This window comes from Cyanistes caeruleus, chromosome 11 (assembly GCF_971803275.1).
Source record: "Cyanistes caeruleus chromosome 11, bCyaCae1.hap1.1, whole genome shotgun sequence".
NCBI lineage: Eukaryota > Metazoa > Chordata > Aves > Passeriformes > Paridae > Cyanistes > Cyanistes caeruleus.
This window is the reverse complement of record NC_141711.1, coordinates 22802507-22827371: the sequence shown is the minus strand read 5'-3', so window position 1 is coordinate 22827371 and position 24865 is coordinate 22802507. Positions and strand designations below refer to the sequence as shown.

General features: G+C 43.2%; 1 protein-coding gene across 17 annotated transcripts in view; it reads right to left on the bottom strand.

Moving 5' to 3' along the window:
• The window catches only part of IQSEC1 (IQ motif and Sec7 domain ArfGEF 1), a 291038-nt gene that overhangs the window by 148658 nt on the left and 117515 nt on the right, over positions 1–24865 (bottom strand). For 9 of the 17 annotated variants that reach the window (XM_086846616.1, XM_086846623.1, XM_086846620.1 and 6 more), the window contains one exon: positions 9700–9786. The exons of 6 other annotated variants lie outside the window; for them this stretch is intronic. In XM_086846616.1, coding sequence (XP_086702742.1) covers positions 9700–9786 — 87 coding nt within the window. Of the gene's footprint in view, positions 1–9699; positions 9787–18024; positions 18535–24865 lie in introns of those variants that run through there. 2 more of the 17 variants (XM_086846647.1, XM_086846637.1) reach the window with 2 other exon arrangements.

Here is a 24865-nt window from a genome sequence, read left to right as displayed (position 1 = left end):
TGTAGGGCATCCTGGCACATATGTCCATATATATCCTGTGTCCAGTGTTCACAGGGTGCAGAAGTACATCGAGCTGGCTTCCTCCCTCCTTTGCAGCTTCATGGGCTAAGCCAGGCAAGAGCGATTTACCGGGAAAGTTTTGGGAAAGCTGCATTGGAGCTCCCTCTAGCCCCCACGCCAGGAAATAGTCAATTATTGAAAAAAAAAAAAAACAAACCTCAAAAAAATTCTACCACCAGCCGCACGCAATCCTGGCACAACACAAAGACAGCGAGTACTCCCACAAATGTTTGAATTTGTATTTTTGGGGTTGGATTTTCTGAGAGCTCCCTGCTCCATTTCAGCGTTCAAGGTGAAAAAGGAATTAGTGATGACGGTCCATTTGGCAAATATTCCATATAAATGTCCCCCTTGCAAAACTGTGCTTCCAGGGCAGGGGTTCAGCCTTTCCAAAGAGTGGGTTCCAGAGGGGGTTCAACCTTTCCCAACACGGAATTCCAAGTACCCACCTCTTGCCAGTGAGCTCAGGTGCTGTCACAGCGCTGCTTCATCCCAGTGGCATTGCCAACCCTGGGTACCTGCCTGTAGAAGGAACTGCCTCAGCCACAAGTTACTTTATAATTCAAACTCCTCACGAATTCTGATTTGCCTGGAATGGTGGCAATCTCTATGCCATGACACAGCTGCTGGTTTAGCCAAGGGAGCACCTTAAACTCTTGATTGTAGCCATGTTGAGATCTACACCCTGCTGCATTTTGGGGGGGATTATTCCTTCTCCTACATTACACAGTATTTTCCTTCAGCTAGTTAAAATCTACTTTGGGAAATGGATCTCTTAATTTAGCTCAGTTGAACTGGTATGGTTTTGGGTTGGTTTTTTTTGCTCCATCTAGTGGTGCACAAAAGTCCATCCCGTTCCAGCCCAGGGTCCACACGCTGCTCTGAGCTGTTCTAGTGACTTCCCACAGTTGTTAACAGAGAGAAAATAATACAGGTGCAGGAAATAGCAGCAAGGCAGAGGTTACTCTGCAAATCTGGAGTCCCACCCTCCTATTTCAGGCAAAACCATGTAATAGCTGAATATGTTTTCAAAGGTAAACTTCACACTGCAGAATGAAACCAAACTATCCTGATCCTAAACAGTGTGAATGCCTAAAGGTGCTGCAGGAGAAATTCCCCATCTGAACTCCCACAAAGCAGCTGCTTTTTTTCAGCCCTCTGAGTTCATGGAAGGAGAAAATTAAAAAAAAATAAGAAAATGCCATTTCTATTTTGCCTTCCATCCCAAAATGCATAGTAAGTCATTCTTCACTCTTCACAAGAACAGTGCAAAATCACCCAGGAATGGGAATTTTTCTGCTGGTACCTTTCTCTGTGTTATAATAATACAAAGCATTTTAGGTCATCTACCTCTGGTTAACTAAGAGAGCCCCTACCAGCCTCTGCTAAACCCAGGGATGCACAGCATGTTTTATTCAGCCAGCCATGATTTATTCAAAGGGAGAAATGTTTACTCCTGCATTTCTGGCTTCCATTGCACCAGGGAAGGTGAGCTCTCGGTATGCTCCTGAAGAGAAAGTGCCACAATTCAGGGACACTACAGCCACAAACTCGAATTGTTCCAAATCCCAGCAACCCCTAATGACCTTATTTCCCCTTAATTGGAAAACTACAGGATAGAAACACCCCATAACAGCATCCTGTGAGAGCCAATAACGCTGGTCAGGCTTTGCTTTCATTTTCTCCTGAGACTCATTAACTGCAGCCACTTTCAGGATAATCACCGGCTGGCTCTTCAGGTTGGGGGGTTTAATTTGCAGGGTTAAATCAGTCTCGTTTCTTTGTTTTCCTTTGCACAAATAACTAAAAGGTACTCATTGAAAGATTGGACAAACTTTCCCCTCTGCAAGGGAATAATTACAGTGCTTCAGAGTTCATTTTACTGAGGAGAGAGTGGTAATCACTGCTTACATCTGGGATGGAGATAAGCAAATCAAAATATCAGAAATTCCTACTGTTTCTATCTTTGGGGAGCAACTCTGAGAAACTCTCAATTATAGAGTAAAAGACCCAAATAGTCAGCAGTGTTCAAGCATTTCAGTGTTTTACCCTGCCCAGTAAACATCAGAGTACTTCCAGGGATATAATAAACTGCAGTCATCTGCTACACTATTTTTTGCATACATTATTTTGAAATTTTACAGTGGGGGGGATGAGTGTTCTTTCTCTATATTGTAATGAAAAGTGTTTAAGAAACATGTAAAACTAAGAGCATTCAACACCGAAGAACAGCAGCAGCCACAGAATGTGAGCAGTGAGCAGAAATGATGCAGAAAAATTTGTACAATCATGAAGGCAAATTATTCTTGTGCCAGCAAATCCCTCCCCAGGTCTGGGACACTACACACTCACAGCCAAGGCAACCCCAAGGGAACATTTCACAGCAAAGATAGAGACAGTTGATCAAACCTCACAGAAAAGCAACAACCTGTATTCTGGTTTTATAGAGAGTCCTTTGTTGGGGGGGAAGCACATTGCAAAGATGAGAAAGAGCCTCAAGCTACCTTCACAGTTCTTCCCTCCTTGATCCTGGTGATTCTCCTTTTATCCCATCCTCAAAGCCACACACAAGTACAAATAAATACCTGCTTTTCACCCTACATCAAGCCACCTCTGCCTTTACATGAGCCCCAGCCAGTGGGGGGCAATATTTTACCTCATGATAATGACTACAGATTTAAGAAATATTTTCCCCTCTCCCAGTCTTTCTTTCCCACTACCTTCAGAGTAGTAAATACCACTGCAGAGAAATTCTGTTCCCTGATGTATCTGCTTGCACCAGTTAAGTTTTGAAGGCTCAACCAGAAGAAATTCTCTGGTTCTTTTAAAGCCACAGGATGTGTCTGGAAAGGTGCAACCAACCAAGAGCCTTGTGGGCAGTGGGAACTTGGACACCCATGGACACAATCTCATTTACCCAGCTGCAGCCCTGGAGCACATGAGCAGTGATCTGGTCCTTTGGTTGACCCAAGACTTGCACAGAAGCCAAGGAAAGGAGAAGACAGAGCTCAAAGCAGCTTAGGATGGAAGCAGACATGGAGAGATGATCTGCTGCCACAACAGAAATGTGCTGGCTCCTCAGAACCAGCAGCAGGGAAAGGAAGAAGGGTTAATCTCTGTGCAGTAACATCCATAAAACATCACATGTTCATGTTTGCCCAACCTTGAAACAAACTTAAAACAGCCTAATAGAGATTCTCACAACAGCTGCCCTCCCACCACATCTGGGAGAGAAAAAATCCCCTTGAGCTGTACCCTCCACGCCACAAGGCCACGTCCAGACAGCAACAAAGCTCACACTACACTTCAGGACTTATGGTACCGTTTATTTTAGTTCAAAATAAACCGTGCACTTCAGGAATCTGTGTACAGCTGGCATTGTATTCTCAGCACTGGGCAGGAGGAGAGAGCTGGGGGAGACCTGGAGATGAGGCATTACTCAAACTGGTAGCACGGGGATCCCACGGCATCTGTGCAGTGCCAGTTCATGCACACCAGAAAGGGAGGAGAGATGGGCTGGAGAGATGGAGCACTGACTGCACCCAGCGACCCCCAGCTTCGCTGTCATCTTGAGGATGGGCTACTAGACCCCGAAGGTGGACAGCAGAACTGGTGCAGGACATTATCTTCCCTGCTGAAGAAGGGGGAAGCAAGAAAAAAAAGAGACAGAGGAAGAGAATCACAGGGAATAGCATTAGGAAAATTCAGCCTGAAATCTGTTTACTTTTGTTTCCAATTCCCAAATACTGTGAGTTGTTTGTAAGCGTCACCCAATTAACCCATTTCCATCTCAGAGACAGGACTCTCCACAAAGGGAAGACCAGCCCAATGAGCCAAGGCCAACACTAGTGACTTTCAGATTGAGAGAAACACTACTTTGAAAGAGCCACTTCTGTTTTTCCCATTAGAAAAATTACATTAAGTAGTCATATATATACCCAGCCTAATGTGTCCATGACCCCTTTATTTTTAACACACTTAGAATTTCCCCCAGGTATTTTCACTGCCCACATTCCAGATGCATTATCTCCCTTCTGCAGACAGCTCACACACAGAAATCCTGGTGACAACCAGATCTGCTCTCCACTCCCCCACCCTCCCAAGGTGGAAGGAAGAGCTCTGTCTCCAGGATGAGTTGCCAGCATCATGAATGGTGCCACGAAGCAGGAGCAGTTTGGAATACCCACATCTGTAATGCTAAAAGTGCTTTATGGCAGGGAAGGAGATGCTGGCATAGCAGGAGGCTCTAGTGAGGCCACTTCTGAACCAGTGACACAACCACAAAGGGCCATTTCCTTTAAAGAACAGGCTAAGGAGGAGGATGGAAAGGAACACAATGAAGGAAGAAAAACAAGAGAATCCAAAGCCAAATTTTAGGCTATTCTGCCAGTTCTCCCGATTGTGCTCAGGAACACAATCCACCATTTGCATTCCCTGCATCACGTAGGCATCAAGTGGAAAATTACAAGTATTACTACAATTATGCCAGCTTTCCTTTGTCATAGGGTGTGAGCACGGATGCCTTACGTAATCAGCTGAACCTCACACTGACTTAGGGCAGAGTTTGGTCACAATTTGTATCTGGTTTGCTCTGTCCATCTGCATCCTGCCTCTCTGGGGGATGTGCTGTTGGTCTGGGCAATGCTGCTCTCACTCCTTTGCTCAGTTAAATTAAAATGCCATCAAGCTTTTATATCTCTGCATATTCTAGAGAGTGCTTAAACATGTTGAGGTTGACAGCTAGGGAATTGCAGTTAGAAATTAGATCCTTATTCAACATTTTTTTGGTAGAAAATGTCAATGAATAATCATATCAGTACTAAAATGAATTCTGAATGCAGCTCCTTCAGATATGTCTTCACCTGTGACTAGGCATTGATGAGAAGCTACCACAGGACCAGGATGCATGGTGTGGGATGTCTCTAGAGGGAGAGGAGGGAGGACACAAAAAATGTTTGCTTTGTAGGTCAGGAAAGAGTACAGTGCCCAGCAGTGGGGAAAAAATAAACTAAGAGTTGTGAAGTACATTTATCTATAGATATTTTTCGTTTTAGGGGTACAAGCTATTTCCCAGTTTTCCCTGGCTGTGTCAGTGTGCAAGAATTCCCATTGTGCTCTTAAGAAGAGTTAAGGAAAACCAAACCACTCCAATACATGATAGAAGCATCTGAAAGCTCAGCATCATGTAGGGGGAGCCTCTGTTAACCAGTTATGGTGCAAAACAACTCCAAAGCCTCCCAGGGGCTCAGACAGAAAGAAGTAGCACAATCAATCCTTCTATCATTGTCCACACAGTGGTTTGCTGCATGTGAGCCAACATTACCTGGTGAAACAAAGATTCCACATTAAAATCTCACACAAGCACAGTATTTTCAGAATGATGGTTTTACCTCCCAGAGGTGCTGATTAAACATTAAGCAGGCAGAGACTGCAAGAAAATGATGGGATTTCTTTGGCACTATAACATCCTTTGCATTATCATTTTGTTTTCACAGGCCTCACTGGGAAAAAAAAAAAAAGAAGAGAAAAATCTCTAGCTTCACAATTTAAAAAATGGTCTTTGGACATGATAAGGGCATCTAATTCGAGATAAGAGGAATGGAAGGTAGAGTGGATGGAGAATGAGTGACAGCCAACATTTCATGCAAATCAGAACAAGGAAATCACAGTTACGAATAAACACATCAGATGGAAAGATGCTCAGACGTAGTGGCAAGCAAATCTGTCCACAGCTGCAGTTTGCATACATCAGCCTATTCCACACCCACACAAGGAATGCAGATAGGAACAGGGCTGGAAATCCCCACTATGGGCACCTCTGTACATAAAAGTTTGCTCTGTGTGAGGTACCTGCACAGGTGGGCTGAGGGTCTGACTGAAGTTTGCCTAAAGATGTGTCACAGAATCCCAGACTGGCTTGGGTTGGAAGGGAAGTTAAAGCCCATTCAGTGCCACCCTCTGCCATGGGCAGGGACACCTTCCACTGTCCCAGGCTGCTCCAAGCCCTGTCCAGCCTGGCCTTGGGCTCTTCCAGGGATCCAGGGGCAGCCACAGCTGCTCTGGGCACCCTGTGCCAGGGCCTGCCCACCCACATAGGCAACAATTTCTTGCCCATATCTATTCTATACCTACTCTCTGTCAGTTTACAGCCATAGGAAATACTGTGGACAAACTTCCTCAGTGAAGACACTGAACTGATTAAATTCCCTTTCTCCGGATGGCATTTTATCTCTGGGCTTTGCTCAGCTCAGATTCCAGCTGCAAGGCCTCTGAGATGATGATGCAGCTGGATCAAGCCAGAGGCTCAGCAGCTGAAGTACAGGACTGCTGGGATTTCTGCTTTCAGAAGCCTCTCTGGAGTGTCCTGCATTTCCTTTACTTTGCCCTTCACACCAGATATAAAAACTGCATTCCAATGATATCTAACGAATCCAGAGCAGCTCGTGGAACCTGCAGCTTCCAACTAGAGGTCATTGTTTCCAAGGCTCTACTCGGGAGGCAGGAAGGGGAAGGGAGTCAGAGAAGCCAAGCTACAGATATTGCCGGTCTAGTTTCTAATTTCCAAACAGAAATAACCCAAAAAAGCAAGCAAAGGAGGCATATGGGCTACCCGGAGCCCAGACAAGTATCTAGGTGGAAGGACACGACATGCTCAGGCTTCGCAAGACTTCCCTTGAAATAGGAGAATGCAAGATAACTTGTATTATTTCTGTCTATTTTGAGCATTGTAAAATGAGTGAGGGATTACTGCAATAGCTGCAGTTATTAAAAATGCATTATTTCCTTATTAACAATTCAAAACAGATGCCAAAGATTGTCTTGACTAGAAATAAAACTGCTGGAGTGAATCAAACATCCAGCAATTAGCTAACAGCAAATCAGAGATGCTCCAGATTTCACTGTAGTGCATTCATCAATTGCTTCTTTTGGAGCAAATTTAATTTTTAATTCTGGGCTACAAAATTAATCCCTCTGTGTATTTTCGAAATAAAGCCTCAAAACTGAAGCCAGACCAAAGCATCCACATCTGTTAGTTTTGTTTCTAATTATTTCTATTTATAAATTGATAAATGGGAAGACTAAAAGCTAAATTTAATACCATTAAGTGTATGTGGAAATGCAAAGCCCAATCCTGTTAGAGCTCTAGTAGCTCCTTTTCGTTCGCAGTAATGTGAACGAAACCCTGTGTACAGGTCCTGTACAAAACCAGGTGCATCATTTGCACTTGACTCAGAGATTACAGTCATGGGGATGGCAGTTTGGATATAACAACTTCAGAAATTGAAATTATGGGTAAACCAAACCAATTCCTGCCATGAGAATGATTGTAACAGTCTGGTTCCAGCACAGCAGCACATCTGTGGGCAGGGACAGCATTAACATCGCTGCATAATTTGAAATTAAATTCTACAGAATAAAATTTTCTATTTTGCAACTCTATTTTTCCTTTCCAAGAACAAGGTGCTGTGGGATGAAGGATTTGTGTCAGAAGGGACTTGTGGAGGTGTGGACAGTCCAGTCCCTGCTCAGAGCAGGGCACAGCCAGTCGCGCCCCACTGAACTGAGCATGGCTGAGGACAGAGACCCCACTTCCTCTGCTGGCCTCTGCTCCAACATTTGACCAAGTTCACGGTGAAATTCCCTCTCTCCCTACCTTGCATTTAACTGGAATTTTCCTTACTGCAATTTGTTTTGGTTGCCTCTTGTCCCTGGGAGAGATTGGCTGCAGCTTTTCCATATTCTCCTATTCACAGAACCCCAGACTTGTCTGGATTGGAATGACCTTAAAGCCACGGGCAAGAACACATTCCACTATCCCTCCAAACCCCATCCAACCTGGCCTTGGACACTTCCAGTGACCCAGGGGCAGCCACAGCTGCTCTGGGCACCCTTTGCCAGGATTTGACAACTCTTTGAGTGAAGAACTTTTCCCTGATATCCAGCCTGAGCCTCCCCTGGCACAGCCTAAGGCCATTCCCTGTCCTCCTATCCCTGTTCCCTGGGAGCAGACCCCCATTTTCCCTGGATGTCCTCTCCTGCCAGGGAGCAGAGCCAGAAGGTCCTCCCTGAGCCTAAACTTCCTTGAGGGCAGATAAGGCCAGGGATGAGCTCCTTCCCACCCCTCAGTCCTGAGCTGTCAGCTGAAGGTCCCACAGCACACGTTTAGGTGCTCTGAAAATGGTACAAGGCTTTACATATCCAGAGCAGGGAATTTCTGTCTTCACTGCACAAAAAAACCTGAAGAAATTCAGATTTTTCAAGCATGAAGTTCTGCTGCTCTAAGCTTTAACTCTAGAAGAAATATTAGTGATAAAAATAACACCCTACATGGAGCACGACACTGAGACATTCAAGGAACAGCGTGTTTTCCCATCAACATCCCTACAGGAAGATCCTTAAAATTAAAGCACTATCAACCAAGGACACAGGAAAACTAAAAGCCTCACTAAAAAGCAAGTAGGGAATCTAAGAGTTTTCAGGCCCTGCTCCTCACCAAAGGAATATTGAGCTGTCTTATAACTCAGCTATGGACTCACTACCACCAAATAAACAAAGGGCTCTGATGGGAGAAAAAACCCAAACACATAAACAGATGCTGCAACACAAACCAACAGAGTGAATCCAAGCATGCATGGTTAGAGGTAACTATGGGATGAAATATTCAAACCAGAAATATGTTTATGCATTTACAGATTTAGGATTCATTTTTTGCTTTTGTCTTTCCTTATTACCTGTGCGAAACAATTTTGATTTTTCAGCACCAGGCTTCCAATATTTTGATATTAATATTATTCATGAGCTGGCAATAACCACTAAGTCGATTGCTCATAGCAGAAGTAAAAATTCAAGACAATATTTTCCATGGCATGCACAATTTTTAACAGTTTTTACATTTCCAATGACTTAGAGTAGCTGCCCTTTGATGCTTCTCTAAGGTGTTACAATAAACACTGGCACTGACAGTGAATTGTACTATGGGATGTAATTGCTGCTCTCTACATTGGATCGAAGAGAACACATAGATAGTAAAGGCATCTATGTTAAAAGAAGCATTATGAGCTGGAAAACATATATTTTGGATATATTCAGGACAGGGTCTGCTTGGCATCGAGGACCTAGTTGTGTTTAAAACCCCATTATTTCATTCAAACCCAAGTCAGTACTGAGCCCTGGGCAGGTCCATGCCTTTAACCCTCAGGGGATTAAACACATGGATGAATTCCTCAGCTACTGGCATGGAATAGGCAGGGGTGAACAAAAGTGTTGCTCAGAACAACATCATTATCCTCCATGAATTATATAAATATTTCAGCACATTTGTCATGTGAGAGCTAAGCCTACAAATCCTTTCTCCCTACCTTTGCAAGCACAGGGGGATGGGCCTCTTAAAGCTCATGACACTCATTTTACTGAGTAATTCCAGAGTGCCTGAGAGAAGGACTCACTGCAGTGATGGTTCTATTCACAGCTACCCTACCAGACGTCAAAAATATTGGATATTTATTCCAATATTCTTTTTTTTGTTTGTTTACACTTTTTCCTTTTAAAACTAAAGCCACTATTGCTTGTCTAGTGTCAAATGGCAACATCAGATAACTCTCCAAAAAGCAGCAGTGGGTGGAGCATGTCTACTCTTACCTGTACTCTGAGTGTGTGGCAGGGACAGCTAGCTGGGAATGGTACAATGGAGCTGGACAGCAAAACTGGTGCAGAGTATTTAAAGACCTACGACACAAGGAAAAACACAAAGTCAAACCACCAGATGTTGAGAAAGGAGCTTTTGGGGGGAAGGCAGGTGCTGACAGGAGTATTGGAAACTCACAAGAACGGTGACTGAAATTTGAGGCACAGCTGTCAATTCTGGATCCCAGGGGACAGAGGGGAACAGTCCCAGGTTTAAATGCACACATCAAAATGACGGTGAGGAGCTGTTGCAATGAAGAATCAATCAAAGATTTGTTGCAGGATTAAGATCAAATGCCAATTAAAGGTTTGGGGTTTGCCTTGCCACGTGGAAGGAAGGCAAAAGCTGAAACAATGAGGGTTAAAATCCCTATAGAAATGAAGCTTTAGGCTTGCATCTTACTCTGCACCAGTCAGGCTGTTCTCTGTTAATGGAATTAAAGCACAGTGCTCTGAATGAGGAGGAAGAGTGCAATGGACATGGACACAAAGCTTTCTTCAAGCCCAGCAATTACAAATATTTGCAAAATAAGCCATTTGAAAATGTGAAAGAACCCAAGTTTCACCTGTGTTTTAAACAATATTCAGAATTGAGCAATAACAGTTTAATTGCTATCATTTGTTCAAAGCCTAGAAAGAGAACAAAAAAAACCTTTACAGCACAAAGATATTGTGCACCCCAGATCATTAGATTGGTATTGTTTCACTGAAACAAAGAGGAGTCGCAAAACGAGACACGGGGCCACATCTGAAGGAAAGCTTGGAAAACCTTTAAGTGCCACACAGCACATGCCACTGACTTCCTGGGGTTTGTGCCAGGAAATATTAAACAAGGCTCAGCACAGCAAGTCCTCCATGATAAGTCCTCCTAATCAAATTTCTCAGGACACAGCATTCTTCTAGGAAATCATAAAAAAATAATCACTATCTCCTTGCTCTTTGAGCAGGCACCTGTGGAAGAAGAAGCCATTAAACTGAAAATCTGCATTTAACTTGTAAGCATCCAATCTTACAGTTAACAGAGGGGTTGTGTGTGTTTGTGCACACAAATGCACTTTTTAACCCCCCCATGTTTCTCTTGGTGTTTTGACAGAAGTCTCAGAAGATTGATTTTGATTTTTCTGCATCCCTGAGGCTTAATTTGAATCCTGTGAGGTCACTGTCTTATGAGATCAAAAAGTGGCTAAGCAAAAAGAAGTTGGGCTTTGTTCAGGAAGAAGTTACTAATCCCTTAGGGAAAAAAGATAAGCTCAGCCTGCTCTGATTCCTGCTGCCAACACTGTGTCAGCAACTGCATGGCCAGGGTCAGTTGGATTTTCTGTTTAAAGCTGGTAACTCCTGTAAAGTACTCGAGCTTTTGGAAATCCAGCACAATCCAGACACAAGGCACCTCCCCAGCATGGGATGTACCCTGCTAACACCTCACAAGGCACAGGTACTCATGGGGGCACCTTCAAACCCCTTGGAAAGATGAAAAATTCAAAAGAAAGATGGAGAACAATACTGAAAACATTGATGGGCCATATCAAAGCAGCCAGGACATGCCAAAGCTGGATTTTCTGACATGAAAACCACACAGTATTCCACATAAGTTTTTTCCACTTGGTCCTGGGAAAGCAGACTGTGAGTGCAGGGCACACTGGCAACAGCTCACACACAGGAACCGCTGCCTCCTGCCTTGGGTTACTTGTTTTTTTCCAGTAGAAGCAAAAGAAGGAAATGGAGAAAATCAGTAGCAGAGATTCCATTTTCCATTCCATTTCCAGATTCCATTCCCACAATTGGTTTTTTTCCACACAGATCTCTCTTTCTTCAGAGAATTAACCAGTGAAATATGAAAGAATATGAAAGAATCTCTCTGGATTCAGCTCTGCTCAACAAAGCTCTTTGAACAGAGCTTGCTCCTGGCTCTTCCAAAACGATTCTGCCCACAAGGTTCTATGAATCTGTCCTACTCCAACCTTCCTGGGTCCCAAAAGAACCTGAACAGTAAAGAAGGAAGTTCTCCCAATGCTCTTGTGAGGGTTTGTACTCATCCGTGGCACAGGACTGGAGTCAGGAGCTCATCTGCCCTGGGTTTCTGTTCCAAGGTGCAGCAGAAGCACAACAGTCCCATCTCCTTGAGAGCAGATGGGAACTGCCAAATGCTTGGAGGAGCTCCCTACACTGTCACAGGGATGCAGGAGGTGACAGGGCTCAGCTGCAGGCTCAGATTGCGGTGCCACCAGGTCACTGCTGTCCAACACACCAGGCTGGATCCTCAGACAGGATCCTTGTCCCACCACAGACAGAGGAAACATGAGGTCTGGGCTCTGTTCCAAATTTTATCATGCAGGAATAGCTTAACTCTGTTTGGGTTCCTCCAGATCTCACTGACTAATGTCATCCTGACAATGATGAGGATCAGGCTTTATAGGCAGTGACTAATACTAATTCTACCCAAAGCAATGGAGTAAATCTGCTGATGCAATTTAAGATTCATATGTGGCATTTTGTGCCTTCAATCACCTGCCAAAACAGCACTTGCAATCATTTACCCCTCTGCAATATACCAGAGAATGTTTAAGGTTCCAATCACTTTTTTTTATTTGATTTGGTTGGAGTTTTAATTCTTTTTTAAACTTCATAGCTATATGTTGCAACCAGCCTTCAACACGAGTTTACATTCAAGCTAGAATTCATTTACTAATTTGTAACACCTGAAGACATTAGAAGAAATCACTTTTAATCATTTGGAGGAGAATTAAACACTTCTGTTCACAGTCTCACAGATACTCAGCCCTGTGAAGATTAGTTTCCACATTCTAGCTGATGTTCTTCAAAGGATGATTTAGGATTATAAAGAGAGCACGGGTACTTCAGCACCAACACAAGACAAATGACTGAAGTGACAAATGCTGCTTCTGATAATTTCAGTTTCTGGTCCATTGCTGCAAAATCCCAGTGTACATGGAAGTTTGGCCATTTCCCATTTCCAGGCCATGTTCCTTCCAGCTCTCCCCTTGTGAGAGCAACCCCTTGTGAACACAAGGTTTTTGTGAGCACAGATGAGTCTACCAGTAAAACCAGAGCCAAATCTGATGCAAACCCTTGACGTTTCATTCCCCAACAGCACAGGACAACCCCAGCTCCTAACGGTGCACACAGACCCCAGGCAAGTGTGGCTGTACCTCTCACTCCTGTGTATGTTTGCCATTAGAATCCACTCATTTTAACAGCACTTTCCTGTCCATCAGCCAACAGAAATGGCCATTCTTTTTCATCTTCCGGTTTTAAAGCCTTGCACAGATGTACAAATAAAAAGAAATTGATTACTGGTCATCACAGAAAGCCACAAGTATTTTAATTTTTCTTTCATTTTCTCTTGCAATCCCCAACAAGACTCCCAAACTCAGCAAACAATCTTCTCAATATTGGTTTTTAAACAGCCTGTGAGAACAGAACATGAAGCCATTATGTTGGAATTGCTTTTGCTCTAACAGGTTATCCTGTGCTTTCACAATGTGCTCGGAGCCAGCAGATGGTCCTGGCAGGACTGGGAGCCTGGAGGCAGCTTGTCCCCTCTCCCTGCACAGGACACCGTGGTGAGAAAAGGACATCCACCCAGCCTTGTTTATTCTGCTGCTGTTGAATTTTCAGCAGGTGCAAATCTGTGAGAGGGTCAAAATTTTTAAACCATCACTGTGTCTGAGAGCTTTTTCCTACAAGAGCTTCCTAACAGAAAACCTGAGACCAAAGGACATTGGAGCAGGGGCGTAGCTGGAGGGAGCCTTTCTGGAGTTAATGATGTGGCTGATGAGAGGAGCTGCTCAGTGCTTTCACTGCCCTTTGCCCTCTCCCAGAGCCACGACTTCATTCACCATTCCTCCTTTGCTCTGAAACAACAATCTGCTCCCCTCCATCTGCCATGATTGCTCCCCTTCTTCTGGCACATTTTTCCATCAAGTGCATGTTGCAATGTGTATGTGGAAAAAATAATCCCATCTTAAGCTGCTGTCCTGCCTTGGGCCCCTGGATACCTGTGTGCACTCATCCTTCTAAAATCAGCTTGGGAACAGCAGGAGGGGCAGACAAATTCATCCCCTATTTCAGTCCATTCACTCCATGGCAGCTGAAGTAGCCAAGAATGGTTTGTTTGATTGGAACTATTAAAAAGAATATTTGCACTTCCCAGTATTTTATTCTGTTGAAGAGGAATGTTATTTTACAAGCTGAAATTTACTTTCTTATGTTGATCCACAGTTATGGAAACAGCTGAGATTAGAAAAGACTGCAGTTAAAAATTAATAAAGTCTGTCCTGTTCTTTAATAAATCCATCACTTTAATGAGGAACAACATTTGAAATCTAATCAAAAGGATATCCAAAGAGGTGATGAACAGTAAAAGCCGTAAGAAGTCACATCAACCCCAGCTAAATACTTGCTAATTAAAAAGTTTATTAACCTTCTAGAAGGGTTTCCACAATGAAAACCCTGACCCCAGGCCACAGGACAACATTTTGGAAAGCAGAGAAAGCAGAAAGAAGCTTTCCATGGCAGCTCCCATTGTCCCAGCCCAGGTGTGACGGAAGCTGTCTGTGGCTATGGCCACTTCAAGGTGATTAAGTACATGACACATTCCCATTCCCAAGGACAAATTTCTACTGTTTTTTACCCAAAATACACAGGGCAGTATGATTTTGGGTTTTGAAGCAGCACTGAAAAACCTTCTCTTTTTTCCTATTCATTTCACCCCGCTGTAGGTCCAGCACTCTGCAGGCAAGCACGTCAAGGAGAGGCTGCAGTGGCACACAGAAAATATTATGTTTTTTTCACAGCATTGTTATCATTAATTATTTTCCTGGCACACACTCTTTTGGATGGCAACCTCACATTAAATGCTGCTATTGCTTTTATGGTTGCACACATAAAATCCTTACAGTTCACAGCAGAAACCACCACAGACTGCAGGAGAACCACAACTCCTTCTTTCATCCCTTCATTGCCTGTGCACAAAATGGCTCTTTGGGCACATCTTCTTGGACACCAAATCCCAGGGAGGCAACAGGACAGCTCCTGGCAGGTAAACACCAGTGTAATTACTCTGCATGGAGTTTGAGAGTCAAAAAACTCGACCACATATCACAAACAGCTCAGCCATATATAGCAGAGCTGCTCTGCTGGCATCTCCCTCTTTCCATTCCTGCCTTCCATACAATAATCAGAACCTGGTTAAAAGCATTCTAGAATACCATCTTCTCTTCACAGTAATGAAATGTGTTTTCACCAGCTACAAGGATGCTCAATAAAACCTGCAGTTCCAAACGAGCAGCACACACAGTCCAGAGTACAGATCACTGAATTTTGTTCCAGAATTCATCAAATTTGGTTGTCATCAAAATTATTTAACAGCAGCATTTGTATACAGCGCAGCAGAAATGCAGACTGGGAGTTCTTGCTTGGAATAATGCTTCCCTTTGTGTATTCCCAACTCAAGTGTCCACAGCTGGATTTTTCAATGGAATCATCAGGCACACTCTCACTGACCTCTCCTCCATCAAAGGGTCTGCAAATAATTATCATCTCCTGGGAGAATGGAACCACGACAGGCCCAGCATACTAAACAAGGAACAGGCAATATTTTGTCCCATCCTAGAACACAGCACTTATTAGCATTACAGAGAATTATAAATAATTGTTATAAACTGATTTTGGTTTCATGAAAATGCAGTACCAGCCTACCCAAACAGGCAGAAGGCATTCCTGCCTTGCATCCCTGCACAGTTTTCTCCAATCCTTGGTTAGCTAGACTAGGGTGAATTTAATTAAGACTAATAATATGTAGACATTTGTAATTAGAAAAATTTCCTTTTAAGTCTCACTAGAACCCCATCTATGGTGCAGGGTGATGTACAATAATTCACAGGACTCATAAGATGCAGTTGTGTCAGCTGCGCTTACAGGGAGCTGTCAAAATCTGTAGAAAACCCCCACACACAGTCCAAACCCAGAAACTGAGAGACAAGAGAGAAGGAAAATATCTTTTGGATTAAATCAGAGAGTGGATATATTCACTGCATCTTTTCTGTATGTCAGGTCCCAGAAATCCTCAAGAAACTCCAACTCCCATTACAGAACACAGTCACATTTATAATCTCACAGAGCAGTAACCGTGGCAAACCCAAAGCTAACCACTGCCAGTGATACATATTGGATTTGCAGCTGATGAAAGAGGCAAAACAGCAAAGTACAAAGAATGAAATTACCAAGATGCAGCGTGAGAGATTTATAGCAAGGCAAATCCTGTTACTTAAAACAATGCTCCAGTGACATATGTTCTATTCAGTGCAGCAGCTGAAAAAAATGCTTTCATTAATCCAAGTAGTGTGACACTGTTGTTCAGCTTTTTTTAGAACAGCAACAACCAGGCTTCCCCCACTTTAAGATGAAAAAGGTATTTTTATCTTAAAAAAAAAGATACTTTCAATGGCAAAGATCTTTGACATATATATATATCACAAGAACATTGACAGAGCTATTGCATGTAAGTTTTCATCTGAAAACTTACTCAAGCATTAAAGAATTGGTGTTTAACAGTTTAACATACATTTTCAGTATTGAGAACCCATTAGTTTTAAAGAACATGAAGACTTTCTGTATACATGTGTTCTTAAGAGTAGGAAAAAAAATTCCAGCTTACATTTTCCTCTTTCCAACAATCAGCATCAGCTCTCCTACACAGAAGTTAAAACACAGAATCCTAGTAGGAGGCAGAATCCACATCTTGTTTGCTACAGCAACGTGTTGAGGTGGATACGAGATACTAAAGGTGTAAGCAACAAAACAGGAAAATCCTGCCCAAGACGGATCTATAAATAAGACTGAAACCTCACTGTTAAAGACAGCAACATACAGGGATTAAATATCCTTTAGCCCCACATGATAAGCACTGTATGAAATCCATTCCCTGCTGAGAGTTACAGAATCCCCAGATCCCAGGACCTAAATTAAAATGAAGGACCTGAATTAAATTGAACACAACCAGAACTATTCTCCCATGGATAAACACACAGCAGGATGTTTCAAATTGATCCATGCATACCTGGAAGGCTGCAACCTGTTCTCCATATTTACTTTTCTTATTTCAACTTCCAACAAAAGGTTCCACATTTATTTTGATTTTAAACATTTCAACTTAACCATTCACCCCTTCAGCACAACACAAAATGCTAAAGAAAACTTTAAGACAGATTCTAATATTCTTTTGTTATTCTGCTTGAGGAGTTTGGTTTGGAATGGTTTTATTTACTCTGCCTGTATGTGGATGGTACTGCTGAACATGGAGCAGATTTACTCAAATCAGGACGCACAGAGGCACTTTTTAAATAACTGGAAAAGGCTAGGGATGAAAATTACATGTGTTTCATGCAGTTTCATTTCTACTCTGGAAACCCCCTAATTTAACCCTAAAGGGAGCAGATGGTTAACCAGGGTTCAGAACTGCACACAGAGGTACAGCTATTCCAAAGCCCTGGACTGGGAGTGAAGGCAAATCCAATGGCCCATCCCAGCCTTGTTTGTGCCCATTTTGGAGCAAACTACCTGTGTGCTCCATCCATCCACCCAATGCACCAGCATCGTCCTCCAGGATGGCTGAGCACTGAGCCCCAAGCCATTGGCTCAGCTCCCGCCAGGGGTTCCTCAGCCCACAGGAGAATCAGCTCCTGTGGCTGACCTCAACCATCCAGAAACTGCTCCAGGGAATAATAATCAGTGAATGCACCTTTATGTTTTGATCAGCATAAACGTAACAACAAAATCACAGAGATGCTTTGCCTCCTTGATATGACACTACTCAAGGCTGCACTGCACGTCCTGCTGTTTGTATTTCTGTACTGAAAAGACAGATAGCACTTTAATATGACAAAGCATTTGAGCAAAACAGAAGAGACATCCTTGACTCATCACTGACAGAATTCCTAGCATCCTGCATTGCTGCTTGGATGCAAAGTGAACAGTTTCTTCATTTTTTTCCCTGCTATACACAGACACTTTATTACCCTGTTTTTTTAAATACCCATATGCACAATCATCATCATCATCATCATCATCATCATCATCATCATCATCTAAATACATTTAATATACAGAGCTTTCATCTGCCAAAAAAAGGGAACACCCTAAAAATGGTTCATGGAAAGAAACCTATCCAACAATAAACCGATCACTACTCCCACTTCTGGAATCCTCAACACAGATATCAGAGATGTGACGATAGATGAAGAAGGAAAAGGTACTCACAAATAACACCTTCTGCAAGCCATCCTTGAATGGGGGGTGGCCTTGGTATTTATATTTTCTTTCACGCAATCTGAGGCAGAAAAGCTCTTTCTCAAGGAAAAAAAATGAAAAAAAAAAACCCAAAAATCACATTTACAGCTTTTGCATGCTCATTCAGGCTCAGCCACAGTAGAACATCACGGATAAGTAAACTGGTGATGTAACCAGCATCAAACACTGCATCAGATAAACCCAAAGGCTCTACAGGGTTATATTTTGCAAAGCCAAAAGGTTTTTCCCAGAGAGGAGGTTTAGCAAGCATAAACCAGCCACGCTGTCCTCACATTCCTGGTGGGTTTGCTTTCTGCTTCCAGAAAAAGTCCCAGAGCTGTATTTATTATTCAACTTCATCACCAAGAAGAAACAATATGCTTTCTCATTTGATATTTAGATGGAATTATCAAAGCACCAAATGTTGCATTTTCGAATGCACCATCTCTGCCTGCTCACTGTAGTACAGTCCAAACCAAGAAAAGGCCATTGGTCCTTTTATCTCCATGGAAACAGCAGCATCTGTGAAGACGAATGTATTCCCTCCTCACTGCAAAGTCAATTTATAGTCACATACTATGACATAAACTGATAGGACAGCAAAGCTAATCAGCAACTAGGAGAAACAGCAACCTAACATGAGATTAAGCTCTTACTCAAGAGAATATTACTCTGTATATGGCATTTCTCCTGTGAAAATTGCAGAATTAAGAAGCGAATCAAGCTTTTCCTGCAAGCTGCTGCAGGTTGGGGATTTGTGAACTTCCCAGTTTGGCTTACAAAAAGAGTGGCTGAATGTCTTATACAATTAGCTTCTAGCTTGACTCTCTCATTATATCCTACTAAATGAGACAGGATTTAAACAAAGTTGCTCTTTGCAAAAAAGAAATTAGGAAAGAATTATTACTCCAGTGTTACCTTTCCCTGCAGAAGAGCTGTCATCTTTAATAGCAAGAGCAGAGTGAGAAGCTTCATAACTCTACAGGCAACTGCCTCCCCATCTCCCCCCTCCCTTTTTAGCACCACCAGGGGTGCATACACTTCAGTACCATCCTGTTTGTGCTCTATGAGCCTCCTCTCCAGGGAAATTATCCTTTCTACAGGCCTGATGAGTCACCTCTACTTGATTTTATTCAAGTGATACTTTGTAAAAGAGAAAAATGAAAACTAAACCAACAGACCCCACAGAGTACAAAAATGTGCTTTGTTCCTCCCCTCCCTTGCATCCTGCCCAGCTCTGATGCTCAGCACTCAGCCCTGACTTTCCCAAGCCAAGCTTCCTCCCTTCCTTCATGAATCAACATAATGACCATCTGCTCACATTATTAAGTTAAATATACACCAGAACACACTGACGAGGGCAGCTCATTTGCCATGGTCAAGTGATCAGCTCCATGGCCAGTTGTCCCATTTCCAGAGGGACAGGGGGCGGTGGGCAGCCAAATCTTACTGATGCACCTGCGCGACTTCTCGGGCCGAAGGGGAGCAGGAACTGCCAAAGATGTTGCAAAAGTTTAAAAAAAAAAAAAAAAAAAAAGGGAGGCAGGAGATCTTTGGTCCAAACTCATTTGCAAATGAATTAGGGTGACCTAATTGCAGCCCAACTGTAGCTGAAGGAGACAAGAAGGAAGATGGAGAGGAACTATTTTAAAGGGCCTGAAGCAACAGGACAAAGGGAAGTGGCTTCAGACTGACAGAGAGTAGGGATAGATGAGATATTGGGAAGCAATTGTTCCCTGTGAGGGTGGACAGGCCCTGGCACAGGTTCCCAGAGAATCTGTGGCTGCCCCTGGATCCCTGAAAGTGTCCAAAGCCAGGCTGGACCGGGGTTGGAACAGCCTGGGACAGTGGAAGGTGTCCCTGCCCATGGCAGCAGGTGAAACAAGGTGATTTTTAAGGTCCCTTCCAAGCTAAACCACTCCCTGATTCCACAATTCTGTCTAGCAGAGGTGCATTTTGGCTTACAAAAGCAAATTTGATGATAATTTGCACAATTCAGCCACAGCCCTCATGTCACATCAGCATGTGCGGGTGCCATGGAATGCAATAAGAAACCAGAGGGGAAGCAAAGGCCCAAAAATTCCCCATTCCCCCACATAACTGACCTGTAGGGCTTGGATCCAGCATCAACAGGTGCTCCAGCAGGATTCCTCTAATGAAAACTACAACTAAATAAATAGCCACTTGATGTGGTGCTGCCCTACCCAGCAGAGTGAGCTCCAGGGAATCCAACCTGGTATGGCCATCCCCAAATATCTTTGTTGATACGGTTCCCAAAACCTTCCCTGGGAGCTTGATCCTGTGACTCCAACCCACATGGGCTCATGGCATGGGTCAGGCTACTGAGCAAAGTGTCCCCATGCCACACTGGAGGCCTGGGCGGTTGGAGCATTCATACCTCAAACACAGATATGCTACCCTGAAAGGCACTGACATGATCACAGGTATCTGTCAGCTTTGAAAGTTGAATTATCTTTTGCACAAATTAAGATAATTCAGAGGAATACAGATTTAGATGAGTGTTTTTTTCTGCTGCACAGCCTAAAGGTCTTGCAGGGAAGCTTTATAATGATTCAAATACTGCTTCATTTTTAGCAGATACCAAATACAGAGGACTGGAAAAGTACAATTTCAAAAGGTGCCTGTGTGTCCTGAACTTGCACCTCACAGCCACCAATACATCACATAAATGATCAATGCCTGCTAAGGAAACAACACCATTCCATAAAGAATCCCATAAAACAGCTTTCCAAGCTATTGCAAGGTCAAGTAGCTCAATCACCAGCAGCACACGAGGAAGAGAATATACAGGCTTGGCAGCTTGGTGCATTCTTCTGGTTTTAATTCCAGTTTGTGCAGATGTCTGACAGTGCACAGGTCAAATGAAAAGTGAGGAATGACTTACCCAGGTATTCAGAAATGAATGATGATAATCATGGATGATAATCAATCCAGATCAAGGAGAACAGGATTAATAGGAAGCTTTTCAGTGCATGGCATTGTTGTTTGTGTTTGGGACAAGCTTTCAATTCAGTTCTAGCTTTTGGCTTAATGTGTCTGGATAAATTAGCTGAGGAAACAACTATCTGGCTCTAAACTCACCTAAGCTCCATAGTTTTATTTAAGATAATGGACTCATTTGCATAATTTCTGTTAAACACTGGTTTAGCCAATGTATCATCAGCTCAGTCTCCCTCAGCTCTCCCCTGGAACAATGGGAGTTGGGCTAATGAGTGAGTGTGGGATAGTCTCCCCACATCTGTGTCTTAGCAGAATGAATGTTTCACAATTGATTGAATACTACAAAGTAGAGAGTTAATAACTGCACAGGCTGCTTAGCCTTGGCTTTTACCTTAAAAAAAGACTTTTCTTTATCAGAAAAATGCAGTAAGTAGGGCAGAACTGGGGACGCCGGGGTCAAGTCCTCCCTGGTACTACAAAGCCAGCTCAGCAAGACACTTGTACAGTCACTTGATGTCACTGTGTGAAAAGAACTGGACATGAAATTCCCAAGTCATTGTGCTAACCACTGTACAACCCAGAAGTATTAAAGACAAGGGCTCTGATCCCACTGAAGTACCTAGGAAGAACTCCACAGGCCTCATAATGTGCCGGCTGTGGGTGGGAAGACAAAAATCCACCACTCCTGCTCCAAATGCTCATGAGACAAAACAGCCTTGTTTATTATTCAGAACTCACTTAAATACCCAATTCAGATTTCCCGGGCTAGACAGACATCGGCTGAGATCTCTCTCCCTGCCCTGCGTCCTGGCCAGTGGTGTGCTTACTGCTCAGCTTGGATGGGGCTGGCTGAGGGTGCCCTGTAACTTATCCAGGGAGGAACTAGGCTAGCTGAATTGGATTTGTGTGTTATGGTCAGACTTGCTTTGTCCAGGCCAGCTGTACTGTGACAATACTGTAACAAGGCCTCAGCATGGACAGGCTGTCACAGTAAATGTCCAGTGGTACCAGTGGTACTGAGTGCTCTGAACACTGATAACTTGTTAGCATCTGTGGAGGAGGCCCAGCCCTCTGACAGGCATCTGTGGCATCCTCCCTGGAGATCAATCCCCTAAGCTAAAACTGCCTAGCCACTGTGACTAACCTGTGGACCCCTTCCTGCTTCAGGAACCCATGTTATCTCCCTGTTAACTCTTGATCATCTTATCCCCTCTCAGACCATTGGTCTCCTTCCCAATCCTCCCCTTCCCTATAAAAACCCCAGCTTTTACCCAGTTTGGGGTTGGACCATCACTGCCCCCTTTGCTGAAGCCTGCATTAAAGACTCTGTGGAATGCCACATGGTTTTCCCATCTCTTATCTGTGTTGGCAGGGGAACCCCGGAACGGAGCTGGCAGGGCTTGAACAGAGCTGATCACAGAGCAGAAGTCACTGCTAAAAGAGCTGATCGCTTAAGGGCCTTGCCAATGCCCCAAGGGTTACCCCTGGCTGGAGGCTGCCTGCAGAACCCCAGATGGTGGCTCTGTCCCCTGGGACAGCCTGACTATCTGGACTTGTTGCCGGCAGAAGCCGGGGGTTGGACAGGCCCTCAGGACCCAGCCACAACAAACATCAGTGTTATAAATGCATATCATATTACTGGCTTTTCACAAATATTATAATGAATTTATATGTATAAGATTAGAAAATTTAGCTGTATTAATATAGTTTCCTTTATTTCTGTTATTGATGAAACTTAGAAATAGTGGTATAATACATATATGTTAAGCTATGGCATAATATTAAAATAAAAACTGTTTTTGTTTGTATAACCCAAAGACTAAAAAGATAGCTAGAGACCCCCCCTGCATTTGTAAACTATCCTATCCAGATGAAGACCACCTGACCAGAGTTCTGGGGGAGGAATTTATTGCATTTCTGTTATCAGGGAATGTAAATCTCGATGGTGCCAAGAGGATTGATCTATTGGGAAGGGGGCAAGAGAAAACTAAACAGAAGAACACCAAAGATCCTAAGAAGAATGTCTGAATATGTATGAGAATTTATGAATATGTAGTAGGGTTCTGTTTTTAAGGGACAATCCTTTGTTAGTAAGGTGTGCTCTCTTGGCTGAATGCAGAGACACCCGGCCGTATCTGTATACTTTATTTTTATCTCCCAATTGTCTTTATATTAAACTTTTAAATTCTATAAGAAAAATATGTGAACCTCGTTTTTCACAATCAGTGACCTGCACAGACACAGAACTAGCTAGCCCCAAAATCCAGTTTTCTCTGCTGAGATTCCTGTTGTGTCCATGGCTATGAGGAATAAACAGATCACCTAAGCAACATCTCACACAGTACATCATTTGTTTTGAAAGAGGGCCTGAATCTATCTTCTAAGTTTTGAGACAGATTATCAAGCAAAATCATTTGTTACCAGTTATTGTATTTTCATGTTAATAATAAACATGTTGGTCTCTGCAGGATTAAGTAGCTTCACTATTGATTCATTCTAGAAAACCAGAGCAAAGGCAGTTTGTGGTTGAAGTTCTGGGTGATGTCACAGGGGACAAAGGACACATCCCTGCCCAGGAGGTCTCAGACCATCTACTCAAACACAAGATGAATGCTCAGCCCCTCCTCCCTACTCCTGCTCACTCATACCAAAATAAAACTTCACCCTTCCTGGTTCTGACACAGCCCCCAGGCTTTGGTATTTTGAGTTTAGGGAGCAAAAGTGGCTAGATGAGCATTACCCTCATGTATGGACATACACAGGACACAAAGCTGACCGCCATGGTGTTCACACATGCAACTTGTGACCTGAGAGACCATTTCATAGAAAAAACTTCCATTACAGGCTAAAATCTTCCATATATTCACTCTCCCACCTGAACTGTGTATTGGAGCAACCTGTCCTGCTGAAAGTCCTATGGCAGGGGTGGGACTGGATGAGCTTTAATGTCCTTTCCAGCCCAAACCATTCCATGACTCCATGTCTGAAATCCTGTGGAGGCTTAGGCCAGCTCCTGAGGACCAAGGTTGCCACAGGGATCCAGATCTCATCTGTGGCTTCTCCTCATCAAGGTGGATTCCAGCTCTCTGAGACCAAATGATATCATTACATACTGTTTATTTCTCTGGGCACTTGTAATGCACAAAATGTGCCTCAGAGTGAGAGTGAGAACACCAATGGCTGCAGTAGAGATGCTGATGTTTGGGATATGATGGGCAGAACCCAGCTCCGTGCTCTCTGCCCTGCAGTCGTGTGTGCCCCTCCATGGAACATTCACTGGCTATTACTGCACTGATAAAATATTGGAGCTCAATGCAAAACCAAACAGTCATAGAAGAACTGCAAAAATGTCTCAGGCCAGAGTACAGCATTTTCATTTCCAATCACATTTCAAAGTATTTCTCATAAGCGTAGTTCTGTCTGAAGGTTCTGAATAATTTTTCCTACTGTTTATTTTAGCAAGATGCCCCAAAGCTTTCACTGGAAGCTGCTTCTAATTTTCAGCTTGGTTGTTACTGATGAGTTGATACGCACTTGCTTGTGTTGAATTTCCTCCGCATTGATTTTATCCCTGTATGTTCTGAGCTTTATATAGATGCTAAATGCATTTATCTATTATATCTTATCATACCTTCCATTTACCCTTAATATAGTTAGAAGCAGTTATTAAATCTGCTTCTTGACCAAAATGAGGCCTCAGCTAAGCATCATTTCAGTAGCTGCTAAATTAATTTTACTGTCTCTCATCACACACATAAAAAAAATCCCTTGCAAATATTAAACAATGCTGGCAGCAGTTAAGAGTTATGGAAAAATCTGTGTGTTATCACTCACAGTAAATCCTTTTTTC